Below are 18,366 nucleotides of genomic sequence, written 5' to 3'. Positions count from 1 at the left end.
CTGTCTGTCTGTCTGTCTGTCTGTCTGTCTCGTATGTATGGTGTACTTGGAATAATGACTCCTCGCCATGTAATCGCAAAACTTTACTACTTACTTACTGAACTACTTAACTACCAAACTCTCCCTTGCGTGTTATGACAGATGGAATCCGGCGACTACCTGGTTCGCGGGATGGTAGGAACCAGGTTGAAACCGGTCGACCTGAAACTCGTGGACATCGCCCTCGACAGACTCTTCGAGAAGTTAGGAGTTCCTCATTCGGGAGAAGATCTGTTTGCCAGGAACGTAGCTAGAAGTAATCACAGATTTTTTTTTTCGTTTTAAGATTAATGAATGTAGTTATTTTGTGAATGTTGGCATTTAGATGACTTCTCAAGTGTTGGGAAGGTGCGTTTGACAACTTATGAAAGTTGATGCATAAACGTTGGTAAGTTTAAGCCTGCAGTATAAATGTTGGTAAGTTTAAGCCTGCAGTATAAATGTTGGTAAGTTTAAGCCTGCAGTATAAATGTTGGTAAGTTTAAGCCTGCAGTATAAATGTTGGTAAGTTTAAGCCTGCAGTATAAATGTTGGTAAGTTTAAGCCTGCAGTATAAATGTTGGTAAGTTTAAGCCTGCAGTATAAATGTTGGTAAGTTTAAGCCTGCAGTATAAATGTTGGTAAGTTTAAGCCTGCAGTATAAATGTTGGTAAGTTTAAGCCTGCAGTATAAACGTTATGGTATATTACGTTGGTGAGAATGCCTGCCGTATAAAAGCTACTAAGCGGACCTAATGAATACTGTATTCATAACTCTTTTACAGGCAGAGACCACGGCATTGCTTCATACACTACGTATCGACAGTTCTGCGGTCTAGGACCTACTGCGAACTTTGACGACCTGAGAAACACCATGCCCGACGAAGCAATAACCAGCTTTCGGCAGGTCTACGCTAGTGTGCACGATATTGACCTCTATGTCGGCGGTCTGGTGAGTAACGGCACTTTTCGGTTGATATGTAGAATTGCATAAGACTTCTGTAGATCGTACGTTTTCATGACTACTTATTTGTTGTTGATGAATGAGATTTGAGTGGATAAAACTTGCTTAGGTGGCAAACATTTTCCAAGATCACTAGCATGATTAGCGGAGACGTGTTAATGCACTTGTTGATATTTACGCAGGCAGAGAAGCTGTTGCCCGGGGCTTTAGTGGGCCCGACATTTGCCTGCATCATCGCCTTCCAGTTTCTCAACAGTAAACGTGGAGATAGATTTTGGTAAATGTTATATATGGACATTATTATGGCATTTACGTTAATGATATCCCCTTTGGCGTATATAAAAGCTTGACCTCTTCCTGTCACTTTTATCTTTCTCTACCTGTGTGATATGTAATTATGCATGTACATATATAATAACAGCAATTATTCTTAATCTTCATGCTCACTCTATTACCAAAGCCTGATGTAATCGGTGCCCTATGTTTCTCTTTAAAAAAATTGATGATTTAAACAAAGCTGTTCAACGCCAAACTTTCAGGTACGAGAATAAAGACGCAGGTTTCAGCTATGTGCAGCTTCACGCCATCCGCAGCACAGCGTCCTTCTCTAGTATTATGTGCGAAAATATGGCTGAGAAATTCGACCACAGGATACCACCCCAAGCGCTGCGTTTACCGTGCAACCGAAAGTAAATTTTGTTTCTATCAGTGAAACTTGTCGTTTTTTTAAGTTTATTTGTTAGCGTATTATATATTTCATTAATTGAATGATTGGCTGACCCATTCATTTATTCATTCATTCATTCATTCATTGGTATTTCGTACACTCGCCTCCAAATGCAAGTTCGTCCCTCAGATTTGCGTTTGTGACTCGAAACCCATGTTGAAATAGCAGTTCACATAATGGCAACATTGATTGTAGGGACCTTGCAGGTGGAAAGGACCGGCCATGTAACTAGTACTTGTTTCTAGAATGCAATGGTAACACTGCGTAAGACAAGTCCATTATATTTATTGTCCTCTCAATACTTTACTATGTTCATTGTTTTACGTACTATTAACCTATTGGTACTGGGTAATCACTTTTTTGTGAATTTTGTTTGCCGATCGATGGCTCCACATGTACTGAGCCACCAAGGAGCCAGTTAATAAGCCTACAAGTCCTTTTTCTAATGCTATTTACATGAAGTTATTTTTTGTTGTTGGTGTTGTTATAATGTTAATAACAATGTTGGTAGCAATGAAAAATTGAAAATCAGAAAATCAAGAAAGAGTGAACAGGTGGGCTAAGTAAGATTAAGTAATTAGCCTCTTGGTAATTACGCACTAGTGGAATCATCTGTTTGTAAAGACACGGCATGTATTCTTGCAAAGCTAGGTTAACATCCAACAGTGTTACCAGCTCAATTGACAAACCTAAGTGACTACCAACTCCTGCACCGAGCGTTCGTGTGTTACTTTCCCCATTGTATCACAGTATCCCACTTCGTTCGCGGACATTTTGAGAAGTTCCAGAATTTCTCTTTGTCCACGATTTCGACCATCTCCCATGCACACCGACTTCGCTATATATACTACCCAATTCCTCTACACTTTATTTAATTTATTCATTTAGTGTCTATCAATCTATTTTATTACTTCACTAAAGCTCAGCATCATCATTCAAAAATCCAACAAAGAAATTTGAAGTCAAGAGGAAACGTCCTCTCGACTTCCCGTTTTCCCCTTTGAATAAGGCGTCACTTCGCTAAAGTTCTTGCCCAACTTGTTTTCAGGAACCCTCTTACACAGTGTAGCCGCCTGCACAAGCTAGACCTGAGTCTATGGGCCGAGAAACCGACGTACCTGCCCAAACCCTGTACCTATATGAGCACCGTGTACCGTCCTGGTGCTCCTGTGGCCGTGTCGCCTTGCCTCGCCTGCGTCTGTCACACTGATGGCAAGGTGAGAGAGAGAGAGAGAGAGAGAGAGAGAGAGAGAGAGAGAGAGAGAGAGAGAGAGAGAGAGAGAGAGAGAGAGAGAGAGAGAGGGGGGGGGGGGGTTCTTGCGGGCTGTTGGATTAGGTTTGTATTATCTTGTGGGTGGTGATATTGGTGTTTATACTTTTTTTTTTCTTCTGATGTTTGTTTATACGGACCTTTTGTATGGTCTCCTATATCTTTCTTTTTTTCTTTCTTTTTATTTCCTCTTCTCTTTCTAATTTTTCTTTCTCTTTATCTCTTCTTTTGTTCTCTCTCTCTCTCTCTCTCTCTCTCTCTCTCTCTCTTTCTCTCTTTCTCTCTCTCTCTCTCTCTTTCTCTCTCTCTTTCTCTCTCTTCTCTCTCTCTCTCTTTCTTTCTCTTCTCTCTCTTTTCTCTCTCTCTTCTCTTCTCCTCTCTCTCTCTCGCTTCTCTCTCTTCCTCTCTCTCTCTCTCCCTTCCTCTTCCTCTTCACTCCCTCCCTTCTCTCTCCCTTCCTCTCTTCTCTCTCTTCTCTCTCTTCCACCTTCTCTCCCCTTCTCTCACTTCTCTCCTCCCTTCTCTCCCCTTCTCTCCCCCTCTCTCACTCTTCTCTCCTCTCTCCATCCTTCCTCTCACCTTCTCCCTCCCTCCCACCTTCTCTCACCTTCTCCCCACCTTCCTCACCTCCCTCCCCACTCTCACCTCCTGCTACGCTCCACCTGCTCCACCTCTACTCCAGCCTATCTCTCACCTTCCCTCCAATTACCTTCTCGTCACTTCTCTCACCATCCCAACCTTCTCACCTTTTCCTCACCTTCCCTCCCTCCCACCTTCTTCTTCCCTCCCTCCAGACACCTTCCTCACCTTCCCTCCCAATCTCTGACTTCCCTCCCTGCACCTTCCTCCCTACAAGAACTTCATGATCAATTTTCCCTACAATCCACGGGTTGATTCGTACAACTGGGATTCCACTAAAAACCTTACTTCCTCCACCACCTCCTCCTAACTTTTCTCATTTGCGGATCTACTGAACCTTTGACTCATAACGTCGGTCGTATGATGACATATATTTTTTATTATTTAGAAAATTAATAAATAAAGTGAATCTGACATGATTGTTGATTCCTATAGAAAAGAAACGTTATGATAATTTCTTCTTAAAAAGAACGTTGAATGTTGTAACGTGGGTGTAACTAAAAACTGAGCGCACCGAATTGGATATAGCGTCTTGATAGTATTTTATGATAGTATCTTTAAAGGTCATTGCCCACAACCACTGAACGCTGGTGAGTGTGGTCTGTAGCGACCTTCGTTAAAGTCTTATTGATTTTCTGCACCACCCCCCTTCCTCTCCGTTCCCTCCCCTCCCCCTCCGTTCCCTCCCCTCCCCCTCCGTTCCCTCCCCTCCCCTCCGTTCCCTCCCCTCCCCCTCCGTTCCCCTCCCCTCCCCCTCCGTTCCCTCCCCTCCCCCCCTCCCCTCCCCTCCCCTCCGCTCCCCCTCCCCTCCCCTCCCCTCCCCTCCGCTCCCCTCCCCTCCCCTCCCCTCCGCCTCCCCTCCCCTCCGCTCCCCTCCCCTCCCCTCCGCTCCCCTCCCCTCCGCCCCTCCCCTCCCCTCCCCTCCCCTCCCCTCCGCTCCCCTCCCCTCCCCTCCCTTCTCCCTTCCCCTCCGCTCCCCTCCCCTCCCCTCCGCTCCCCTCCCCTCCCTCCGCTCCACTCCACACTTGCCCCACTTCTAAATCCCCTCCACACTTAATCCCCTTTCTCGTTCCTCTCCACTCATTCCCTTCACTCCTTTCATTCCTTTCCCCGTCCCCTCTCTTCATTCCTTTCCCCGTCCCCTATCTTCATTCCTTTCCCCGTCCCCTCTCTTCATTCCTTTCCCCGTCCCCTCTCTTCATTCTTCCCGTCCCTCTCTTCTTCCTTTCCCTCCGCTCCCTCCCTCCCACTTCCCTCCCCTCCTCCTCCATCTCCTCCACTCCCACCTTTCCCCTCCCTCTCTAAATCTCCCCCCCTCTATCCCCTTTCTCCGTCCCTCTCTCACTCCTTCCCTTCCTCCCTCTCCTCCTTTCCCCTCCCCTCTCCCTCTCCATTCCCTCTTCCCCGTCCCCTTCTCCTCTTCCTCTCTCTCCCCCTCTCCCTCTCCCCTCCTCTCTCCTCCCTCCCTCCCCTCTCCCTCCCTCCCCTCTCCCTCCTCTCCCCCCCCTCCCCTCCTCCTCCCTCTCCCTCCCTCCCCCTCCCCCTCTCCCTCCCTCCCCCTCCCCTCCCCCCCCCCTCTCCCTCCCCCCTTTCCTTCTCCCTTCCCCCTCCACCGACGTTCCCATAGCAGCTTTAGTCAACAGGTTATAATCTATAGGAGGGAAGGGAAGCCTGTTGATATGTCTTTATATTAATGCTTTAACATATCTTGCACTTGTTGGTCGTTGCATTTTTTTCGTGATTAGGTAGTCATTGCAGGTATATTCATTCGTATTAGTAGTAAATATCGAACACTGGTATTTTCGAGATGTTTTCTCAGCAATCAAGAATGGCATTAATAAACCACCATGTATATATGTATATATATATATATATATATATATATATATATATATATATATATATAGAGAGAGAGAGAGAGAGAGAGAGAGAGGAAGAGAGAGAGAAAAATAATAATCACGCGAATTGTTGATAAAATCCCTCATATTGATAGAAATAGAGGAAACCACACACACGAACTGATAGAAATATACTTAATGTTTTCTCAAAAAATCAATTAACCCAAACTAACTGAATGAACACAACAAACAGATATAAAATGGATAAAAAATCATGATAAATTGTGACCTCGGAGTGACTCGAACACCCAGCCTTCTGATCTGGAGTCAGACGCGCTACCATTGCGCCACGAGGCCGTTTTGAGAATTGCGGGAGTTAGTGCTACAGGCGTTCGCGTTTTAAAGCTTCGTTGAATGTTTGAGTTGCAATTTGATTTCGGGTTATTTATATTGTGTGTATTTAGTATATATCTGCATGGGCATATACGTACACATACGCAAATGCATATATACATAGACATATATATCCACATGTGTATACACATATACAAGCGTAACAAGTATACATATATTCACACTTGTATAGACATACACATACATATACACATACACATACACATATACATATACATATACATATACATATACATATACACGCATACATACACACGCGCACATACATACATAAATACATACGCTCACATACATACATAAATACACACGCACACATACATACATGCATAAATACACACGCGCACAAACATAAATACACATGCGTACATACATAAACACACATACATACACATAAACGCTTACACGCATACATACATACATATACACGCATACATACATACATATACACGCATACATACATACATATACACGCATACATACATACATATACACGCATACATACATACATACATATACACGCATACATACATACATATACACGCATACATACATACATATACACGCATACATACATACATATACACGCATACATATATACATATACACGCACATCCTCGCTGATTGAAATAATTGTAGGTAAATCGAACCTAGGTACGGCCCTCCTGGGCAGCCAAGGCCGGCTGTTGGCCTCACCTGTTTTTGTCTCTTTATCTGTATTTCTATGTATATTTTCAGCCTCTGGCTGCATAAATCAATAAACCGAAAAAAAACATAAATATACACGCATACATACATACATACACACGCATACATACATACATACATACAACATACACACATACACACGCATACATACATACATACATACACACATACACGCATACATCCATACATACATACACACGCATACATACATACACACGCATACATACATACATACACACGCATACATACATACACACGCATCATCATACATACACACGCACATACATACGCATACACACTCATACAACACGCATACAACATACACACGCATACAACATACACACCATACACAACACCACGCATACAAATACATGCACACAACAACAGCATGCACACCAACAAACATGCACACGCATACAAACATGCATGCACACGCAACAAACACGCATCACACACACACACACAACACGCATGCACAAACACACATCACAACAAGCATGCACACACACACAAACACGCATGCACACACACACAAACACGCATGCACACACACACAAACACGCATGCACACACACACAAACACGCATGCACACACACACAAACACGCATGCACACACACACAAACACGCATGCACACACACACACACACGCATGCACACACACACACATACACGCATGCAACACACACAATACACCATCACACAACACAAATACGCATGACACACACAACACATCACACATACAACATACACCATGCAACATACACAATACACTATCACACATACACATCACATCAAAACAATAACAGCTATAACAACACAACACAATAGCAATACAACACATAACACTGAATGCAATCACATACAAACACGCATATCAACACAATATACTATCATTGCACAACAAAACACATCAAACAATCATCACACAACACACACCATCACACACACACACACACACGATGCACACACAATATACATACACGATTATACATATACACTAATAGCATGACACACTAATACATAACACACTACACCATAATATTACATAATACACATATATATGATAATATATCATTCACAATATCACTACACGATGTACACAACAACACACACACACCATAGCATCATACAATACAATACACGCATGCATAAACTTACATACTATACACCATTGCAACACACACATACACAGCATCACACATACATACACACGCATATGACACAACATACACAAACGCATACACACATAAACACACACAGCACACACACATACACATACAAAAACAACACACATAACAACAACACACATACATCACACATACACAACACACACATCATAAACACAACATAAACACATCAACACACACAAACATACAACAAAAACATATCAACAACAACATATAAAACACAACACACAAACAACACAACAAACAAAAAACAACAAACATATATAAATATACAATATACATAATATATATATATTACATATATACATATAATATATATATACATATATACATTAATATATAATAATAATATAAAATAATATTATATATATTTACATATATACATATTATATGTATATAATATTACATATATACATATTATATGTATATATATTACATATATACATATATATAAAAATAACAATATATATACTATTATAAACATATATTATAAAATATATATACAATATATATATATACATATATATATACATATATATATATATATATATATATATATATATATACACATCATATATATATACAAACACAACATCATACATATATATACATATATATATACATATATGATATACATATATATACACATATATATATATAGTATAATAATACACACGATACATGCACACATACTCATACATACACAGCATACATGCATACATACACATACATACACACATACATCATACATAGCTACATACATATACACGCATACATGCATACATACATACATACACACGCATACATGCATACATAGGCCTACATACATACACACGCATACATGCATACATAGGCCTACATACATACACACGCATACAGGCCTACATACATACACATGCATACATAGGCCTACATACATACACATGCATACATAGGCCTACATACATACACAGCATACATAGGCCTACATACATACACACGCATACATGCATACATAGGCCTACATACATACACACGCATACATAGGCCTACATACATACACACGCATACATAGGCCTACATACATACACACGCATACATAGGCCTACATACATACACACGCATACATGCTTACATAGGCCTACATACACGCATACATGCATGCGTACATACACGCATACATGCATGCGTGCATACATACACGCATACATACACACACGCATACATGCATGCGTGCATACATACACGCATACATACACACACGCATACATGCATGCGTGCATACATACACGCATACATCATGCGTACATACAACACGCATACATGCATGCGTACATACACGCATACATGCATGCGTGCATACATACACGCATACACACACACACACGCATACACACACACACGGATACATACACACGCATACACACACACACGCATACATACACGCATACATACACACGCGCATACATACATACATACATACACACGCGCATACATACATACATACATACACAGTACAGTGCTGCACTATTCCTCCCAGAGGCCAACGTAAGTCCTACACCAATATTGCCGAGATTAGCTTCCATAGACATGACCTCCCTCATGTATGTATAAAACTCGTATGGGTCAATGTTTACATTTGAGCGTCACTGTAAAGCTACAGACCGTTCTGTTCGGACGTATACATGTAGCGCATAAAAGTATTTAGTGTTTTCCAACGGAACACAACCTGTATCCATGTTTACACAGATGGATCCAGATCCACCTCCGGTGTTGGTTTCATAGTAACCTTCCCAACTTACACATTCATATACCCTATCCCTCCTGAATCCAGTGTCCATACTACAGAACTGTAGGCGATCCTTTTCGCCTTCAAACATGTATACTCGCTCCCATAACCAAATATCTCTCATAAAGCCTATGCACTTGACCAACCATCTTGTTTGTAGGATTCAGGACAGGTTATTCTGCCTGTCTACATGCCACAAATCTATCAGATTTTACTGGGTACCCACTTTTGTTGGAATCCCCAGCAATGAACAGGCAGATACTTTAGCACCATCCTTTATACCCGATGGCAATCTTTCTGATCAAGTCTTCAACACTACTAAGTTGCATACTCTAAAACTATCATCTCCTGGTCTGCTCCATTTCATTGGAATCCCTCCTCACTTAACCTGTCACACTTGACAATCTAATTGTTTCGCCCCATTATCTCCTACCACATCCTCTAGTACAGCCACCTTTTCCTCTGCTTGGAGATGGCTCTCATCCCCTTACACATTGGCTACATCCGCCTAACACTCCCATCTGATGTCCTGTTCTGATCTGCCCCTATGTTCCCTATGTAATGTTCCTCTCTCAGTTCGACACATTGTTCTCCTGTACATGCTTTACTGCAGCTATATCTTTGCTTTTCCTCACCTATCCTCCCTTCACAGACCTCTCAACCTGTCAGACATCCTGATGGAATCCCACACTTTCTGCTGTTCTCTTTTCTTAGATACATGCGTATCCTTAACTAGATCTAATCCCCCTTGCTTAATCCTACCTTAACCCATTCACTCATTGCCTCCTTTGCCCATCTTTACCGTTTCCAATACTACACTAGACTGTTAATGTATAGCAACTAATCACTAGCTCAATCCCCTTCCTACCCTTTCTGATACTATACCTTCCTATAGTGCTACATGACCTTAGATGTCTAGCACATTTATTTTTGCTTTTAACCATTAACCATTCTGTCCACTTCCTAAAAGCCTGTCCACACAAGTAGACATGATTGATGGGTACACAGGCAGGCACAAATAAAGATGACATCACAGGTGAACATATTCCTGCTCAGCTTCACTCATCCCTTAGCATTTGCACCGGAACTGTTTCCGTCGACACAGCTGATTGCCCTGTTTATGACAAGGATTGGAGAGACTGTAAAAACGACCTACTTGTCTGCCTTCTTGACTATGCTGCAGTATCACTACTATCCTAGAGGCTGCCGAAAACCTTACACCAATAATGCCAAAATTACCTTCTCCATGAAGTTATATTGGTTGAGATTCCTGCCAGACACTTAGGCCGCGGTGGACAAGTGGTTAGAGCATCGGACTCAAGACTGTCACGACGGCAATCTGAGTTCAAGGGTTCGAGTCACCGGCCAGTGCGTTGTTCCCTTGGACAAGGAACTTCACCTCGATTGCTTACCTAGCCAATGAGTGACTAAGTAGGTAATGCCTTCCCATTTCCCCCCCTCACCCAACTTATCGCATAAGACAATCTAAATGTTTCTCCCCATCTTCTCCTACCCCATCCTCTCCTACACTTACCTCTTCCTCTGTCCCTCAAATGTCTGTCTCCTCATCTCCCCCTTGTAAGCTGACCTTCGTTTTCCCAGACCTCCCCAGCCAACATAATTTCTGAAACTCCTGAGGACATCAAAACTATTTAATCATGACCCAAGATAACATGCCAATACCCCATCCATCCTCTGAACTATTAGCCCTATTCCTTCTACACTCAAACTCCATTTTCCTCCTACCCATGTTCCCCTACACCCCATCCCCCTCTTCGTTCCCTCATGACCCTCATGAACATTCAAATTACCCTGCGCAATCACGTACATGTGCTGATTGTGGTGGCTCCCATAATGTATTTTAGGAACTGCTCTGCCTACAAGCCTGAGTCTTAGGTGGCAGTTCTCAAATACAAACTTGGCCTTACTCTACAAGAGGCCAGACACGAAGCACACAGACGAAGTTTTTCTATCACTCCCTCCAATACTATCCATTCCTCCACTCCTCTCTCCTCTATCCAAATTGTTTTTACATCTTCCACAGTACCTTTTCCCCCTACTCCACACCTTCCCATCTCTACTTCCCGTATTTTGGGAAAATCCTTCCATTCTAAATGCAACTACTCCTGTATCTTCACCTACCACATCAATTCCTACTCCCACATTTTTTACTTCTCAAGTGCCTATCTCCTCTTCACCTCCCAATAAAAAATCCCTCGTCTCCCAAACCTCCCCACCGAACTCCCCTCCAGAAACCCTTGAGGACATCTGAAACTTCCTAAGCATGACCCAAAAAACTGCTTCTCTCTCTCAATCATACTCCAATTCCTCTACCCCCATTCTGTCTACATGATAGTCACTATCGACATACTAAGCGGGGTCATGTAGGTTTCGCCCCCTAGGGGCGAAGGCTGGAGTGACCTTATCAAGTCGAGTGCAGGACTTGAACTAAGAGGTCAGACGAGGTCAGATAAAATCGTCATCTACGTCCTTGCTGGCTTGATGGTTCTAAATTGGACTTAGAGCCACATGGTCTATTGTTAAAATGGCTGACATGCATAGCTTATGTATACACCATATTGCTTGGCCACCTACTCACGCCTCGCCCTCGAGGTACCTTAGATTGGCCTCAAGGGGTGACCCAACCTTGGCTGGTCATCTTGTTCTCGCAGTGTTGTCCTTGGTGCATCTTCGTATTTGCTCATCCTTGTCGTCCTCTTATTCCTGGTCCTTGGTATAATCTAATCGTTCTCGACATTCACACGTTTTCGAAGGTCTCGCACAGGTCTTCCTTGACTTCATATTTGTCTAGACTTCCTCGTACTCCTTGTCCAGGTCTAACTCGGTGGTGTACTTGTCCATACGTCCTCACATATCTCGTCCAGGTCCTTGTCGGCTGCATGCTCGTCCTCACGTCCTCGTAATCTTTGTCTGGATCTACGGACGTCCGGGCAGGAGGCGTCCTCTTCGGCATCTCATTGCGGCTGATACCTGTGCTGACTAGCTCCTGGAGTTTGACGAACATCCTTGTTTGCAGGCTTCCGGCGATCTTCCGGTGACGTCCCTCCCACAGCATCCTAAGGTGACCATTTCTGCAGCAGGGTCATCTGTCGGTGCTGTGTCGGATATCGTCGGTCCGACTGCTATATATAATCGGGGAACCAGATCATACACGTAAGGGCCAAGATAGTAAGAGAAAAAGAAAGGCAACAGAGAAGAGGGGGTGTTAAGTGCCACTAGCCGGTTATCTATATAAATTTGCAGTTTTTAATGTTGATTTGAATTACCAAGCTGGCTTGAATTACTAACCGTCTAGAGAAGAAATTTATGTAATAAGAAATTGTACATCTTGTATGAGTCACTCGTCAAGACTGACAAAATCGCTGGCAAGAGAGATACATCATAGATTTTTACGCCTACAACTATTACAGCAACAAACCCTATTAATGAAAAGGTTTCAGTGTCTTTTGTTTTGCGGGGATGAGTGAGCGAGAGAGTGAGCGAGTGTGTGTGTGTGTGTGTGTGTGTGTGTGTGTGTGTGTGTGTGTGTGTGTGTGTGTGTGTGTGTGTGTGTGTGTGTGTGTGTGTGTGTGTGTGTGTGTGTGTGAGCGATAGTGAGTGTGTGTGTGTGAGCGATAGTGAGTGTGAATGAGAATGATAGTGAGAGTGAGCTCACACAGAAAATGTATCACAAACACAAAGATTAACATTCAATACAACAGAACTGCAATGAATTAGCAATACTATTAATACACAATTATTTAAACTACCACATTCAATTTCAACATTTAATGATATGTGACAATGTATGCACTAATAATAAAAAAAAAAAAAAAATATCCGCAAGCTTTCTAGCAAGCAAAACTCAGAGTCAGAAATTCTGAATTGCCGATGAGCCATGTCTAGCTATATATGTCAGACTTCGATGAACCGTATTCATATTGGCAGATATATAAAAAGTATGAATGAGAATGAATATCTTCACAATACAAAAGATGTATTTGACCGGTTCCGATTGTTTCTTCGTCAGAAATACATACATCAGAGAAATCACAGAGAAAATATATCAGACGTGAGCTGACGAAACACCTGACTGTGACCTATTCGTTGCTCGCATAATTGTTGCCGTGGGCTTGGATAATTTGAACCTGCCCGATGCCATGTTGACATTATTCTCCGTCGCGATGTATCAATCAATCAATAATAGTATGCTCATGTTTGAGCAGCCGTGGACCTCACCACCATCCTTCGCCACTAAACTCGATCTTACGCTTTTCTTTCCACTTGTACCATCGACAGCCCGCAAATATCTTTGATATTGTCGTTCATGTATGCTGCTTCCATAATTTTTCTTTTTTGTTTGTTCAGTCCTCCACGGGCTATTTCTGTTTCCTTCCAGTTCGGTAGATGCCCAGCTTCATCTACATGTACCAATATGGCATTGGAAGTTCTGTGGTGACGGATGTCAGCTCGATGTTCGCTGATCCTGGTGCTGAAACCATGGCCTGTTTCCCCAAAGTATGCTGTATCGCATCCGCTGCAGGGTATGCGATATACATCACTACAAGGGTTGCTTTCGGGCTGCTTTCTGTCTCGTATTAAGTCATGTATCTTTTCCCCGGATGTGCTGGCGATTCTCACTGTACTGCTGAAGTATCTGCTGATAGCCTGGGAAATGTTACATGGCGGTAATATGAGAACATTATTAGAAGAGGGTGCAGGGTCTGCTCTTACGAGTATGCTCTCCGCCTTCTTTCTGAGGTTTAGCATGAAGCCTCTGGGATACTAGTGTTTCATGAAAGAACTAATTACATAGGCAACCTCATCCTCAAGAAATTCAGGGCTGCAGATCCTCAGTGCTCTGAGGAAGAAGCCAGTCACAACACCAGATTTCGTTTTGTTGCTGTGAGCGGAGCAGTAATGGATATTCATCGACGGGGGGATCCTATACCCAAAATGCCATAGAATGAAGTGAACTGAGCTGGGAAAATCTATAAGTAACCTGCTCTCTGTGATGGGCACTCATGACATTCCTTACGGGTATCTAACTATCATGAATCACATAATTGCTTTGGATTTACCCAAAACATGCAAGGGACTTCTAGAGGATGAGAAAGACGTTATTAATACGCGAATAATGATTCTAACCTAAACCCTAGTCCTACATTAATTAACGGACGTAACTGTGGGTCACACTGACTTGAAAGTTGCCAATCGAACAAATAACTTCGGTTTTACCTGTACCTACTATCGTAACGTCGGAGTGTAGATCTATTAGGCGATTTACGCAACCCTGGTTATATCGGGCATCCCTGTGCACTATGATATGGGGAAGATCCTAACACTATACTTGAAATAATAAATTTATATAAAATCTCGTTACAAGCTCACCATTGTAACAAAACTATGGTTATCCGCATGGTGTCAACAACAACCAAATTACGAGAAAAATTAACCGTCATTTCTTGGCCTTCCCCCCCCCCCCCAATCCCTTGCCCGTTGTTGTCGTGGGGGGGCTTAGGAGGCAGAGACTGGGACCCAATGATGGGGAACTCCCCAACCTCGACTTAACTAATTTTGCATGGTCTTTTTCCTTCCCACTTTTCGTTTCTGTCCCTTCACCAAACCCTTCTGCTATCCACCTCCTAAGGTGTGAGAGCCGTGCTGAAAGGATGAAAGGCTGACTTTGTGCCAGTCCTGAACGGCCTGAGGGAGCCATGGGCACGGTATTCCCCTGATTTAGTTACCTAGCCCTTACCCCTCAAGGGGACCCTGAGGGGTGGACTGTTTTTATCCCCAACATAACCCAGGCTTACCATGGCCAGTAATGAAAACATATCCCCACTATTAGGGGCAATGAGGCTAGCCCCTTTACCAAATAGCCCCAACGATGTAAACCCACCCGATTCCCTGACCCCAGGCTCTCCTTTGACCACGGCTCCGAACACTGCAATAACTACCCCCTCATCAATGCCTACTAGTACAGTAGCCAACAATCAACCCTTAAGGAACATTTCCACTCTTCAACCTCCAACATCAACCACCCCATCCTCCCTTATTAATACCTTACAGCCTTATTACCCACCTCTCCATATTACTACCTCCCTCAACACTACTCCATCTTCGTCACACCCCCGCCCTTCTACTACCCCTATCTCTACAACAATCTTGAATACTCTCTTTAGCACAGCCAAATGGGACCGATTTTTCGTGATCCCTCCCACAGCTCCCTACTCTGACAACACTCTTCTCTTCCAACAATGTCTCCAAAAACAAGTAGGTAAAGTCTCTTTCCGTAGCCGACCCGACCGCTCCCGTCTTGTCACAGTAACATCCGAAAACCAAGCTATAGCATTAACAAAACTAACTGACCTATATGGTAACCCCATCCTTGCAGAACCCCATCCAACCCTCAATACTTGCACCGGAACAGTTTCAATCTCCCCAGCAAATTGCCCAGTCTATGACAAAGATAGGTCAGACTGTGGAGAAGACCTACTTGCCTGTCTCACGGACTATGATGCAACATCAGTACAATGCTACTCCATTCCCCCCAGAGGTCATCGAAAGAAACCCACTAACATAGCCAAAATTACCTTCCGTAGACATGACCTTCCCTTTAACGTCTACATAGGAGGAGAATCCTTCCCTGTTCGTCCATACCAACCTCCTCCACGTCAGTGCCAAAATTGTTGGCGACTAGGACACCCAGCCAAACATTACCGTTCCACAGCCAGATGCCCACTATGTGCCCAACCTGGCCATACCCGATCTAACTGCTCTGCACAATCACTCACATGTGCCAACTGTGGCGGCCCCCATAATGTATTTTATAGGGGCTGTCCCACCTACAAGTTTGAGTCTGAGGTAGCAACTCTCAGATTCAAACTTGGACTCACACTACATGAAGCCAGACAGGAGGCACGTCGACGTGGTTTCTCTCTTACTCCTTACTCCAGTAATACTGCTCATTCTACCAATTCTCCTACCCCCCCCTACATCTAACTCCCCCTCTTCTACCCCCTACCTTCCCCAGTCAAACTCTTTTGCCATCCTAAACCCAGACACTCCAATCTCTACTACAGATACTCCAATCACCACTACAACCCCAACACCTTCCCCTCTCCCTCTTCGCACTACCCGTAACAGACAGAACAAACGTTCCACCCCCATCTTCCCTACCACACAAACACCTCCACCTTCCTTTGCCCCTACGCTTGAGACACCAATCCTCTCTTCCCCCCCTCACAAGAAATCCTTTATTCCCCAAAACTCCCCAACCAACTCCTCAGAAGAAACTATTGAAACTATTCAAGATTACTTAATGAAAACTGACACTCAACCTCCAAATCTTACAACCCCTGCTCCTTTCACACTCCAAGTAACTGCTGATATCCATCCTCCTCCTAACGATATCCCCCCCTACACCCTATCCTCCTAACCCCTCCCAACACAGCCCATCCCCCCCGACCCCAACATTAACTATAGTGCTACATGACCTTAGATGTCTAGCACATTTATCTTGCTTTTAACCATTAACCATTAACCATTCTTGGCCTTCCCACGTCCTGACTGAATGGAAGGGAAAGAGGGTCAAGACGGGAAAACGTGCTACGAGAAGAGAAATAAATGGAATGATATTCATAATAAAGATAAAATCATGAACACATTAAATTCTTTGCAAGTAAAACAATAGAAATCTCTAATAACGAGAGAAATTAATTAACTACTTAGCTAATGAACAAGATTCATGTTTGTTGACCACATACTGTGATCACACAGTAATACGATCTAAGTCAGAAGAATAGCAAGAGAACGTGCCATTTGCTGTTAATTAGCACTTTTACCCAACAAAACCAGCGTGAGAATGACTGCACATACGGCTTCTATGGGAGAAGAAGGAAAGGAAAGAAGCTCTTGACTTAGAGCCATGTGGTCTATTGGTAAAAAGGCTTACAGAAATCGTGCTTATGTATATGCTGTACTATTCTGCAGTGGAATATTCGAGTTTTCCATTCTCACAGATCTGATCTTCGTCATCTCCTATCTTCTATAACCCACCCATTGTCTGGAATGCTTCAGTGTCCAGGGTTGTCAGTTTTCCTTCTTCTGGGGTCAAAAGCATGGCTCTATAATGCTAAGAATACTTCATTTTGCCCTAAATGCTATACCTTCAAGTACGAAATGTGTTGTGAAAGGATAATGCGCATGCTCCATATACCACATCTATTGTTTAGGTATGTCTGCAAAGACTTTATCACCACAAGAGTTGCACCATTTCATGTTTTTGTTTTTTAATATCTAACTAGCCATGCGTTTATGATTGTCCTTTAAGGATGCTTTGTTTGAATCTGCAGACGCATCAACAGAAAGGCAAGTGATTCTGCTGTGGGTTTTCTACCGTTCATGTTGTGTAAGGACTTCGGCTGGTTACACTGCAAGTCAGAAAGTCTGTTTATTGTGTTTATGAGAAACTATTAACGTGTTTGAGCTAAAGTTGGTAACATGGTGTCTTTATTGCGATATTGTTATCCGAAGTGACAGGTTGTAACGGTGGGCCATTCTTGTATTGCGAAATTTCTTTATAGTCTTTGTAGTCCTTACATTTTTATCCTTACAATTTCTATCTTGTACTATGTAACTACTATTCTGGTTTAGCAAACTGTAGGTGTTTTACTCCAGGCAGTATAGCAGTGTGTGGTATGTCATTATACAGCAAACATTATGTAAGGATTCTTTGTAGTAAACTCAGCCACAATAAGAAATGAAATTGAATTGTAATGCCATTTCTTATTGTGGTTGTGTTTCTTTTTTATCTTTGTGTACACGTGTGTT

At 42.9% G+C, this 18,366-nt stretch overlaps 1 protein-coding gene and 1 non-coding gene across 2 annotated transcripts in view; one reads left to right on the top strand and one right to left on the bottom strand.

Moving 5' to 3' along the window:
- Positions 1–10,816, top strand: part of LOC119598011 (heme peroxidase 2-like) — a 24,780-nt gene extending 13,964 nt beyond the window's left edge. Inside the window, exons 12-20 of the mRNA XM_037947659.1 lie at positions 142–295; positions 803–969; positions 1,164–1,258; positions 1,521–1,670; positions 2,757–2,974; positions 9,492–9,594; positions 9,692–9,882; positions 10,108–10,195; positions 10,540–10,816. Coding sequence (XP_037803587.1) covers positions 142–295; positions 803–969; positions 1,164–1,258; positions 1,521–1,670; positions 2,757–2,974; positions 9,492–9,594; positions 9,692–9,882; positions 10,108–10,195; positions 10,540–10,816 — 1,443 coding nt within the window. The remainder of the gene's footprint in view (positions 1–141; positions 296–802; positions 970–1,163; positions 1,259–1,520; positions 1,671–2,756; positions 2,975–9,491; positions 9,595–9,691; positions 9,883–10,107; positions 10,196–10,539) is intronic.
- On the bottom strand, positions 5,741–5,812 carry Trnaw-cca. Its single transcript has one exon. It is a non-coding gene; the product is annotated as a tRNA-Trp (tRNA).
- Positions 10,817–18,366: the final 7,550 nt, after the last annotated feature.

The sequence above is a fragment of the Penaeus monodon genome, chromosome 40 (assembly GCF_015228065.2).
Source record: "Penaeus monodon isolate SGIC_2016 chromosome 40, NSTDA_Pmon_1, whole genome shotgun sequence".
NCBI lineage: Eukaryota > Metazoa > Arthropoda > Malacostraca > Decapoda > Penaeidae > Penaeus > Penaeus monodon.
Note: the sequence above shows the minus strand (reverse complement) of the source record. Positions and strands in the feature narration are given on the sequence as shown.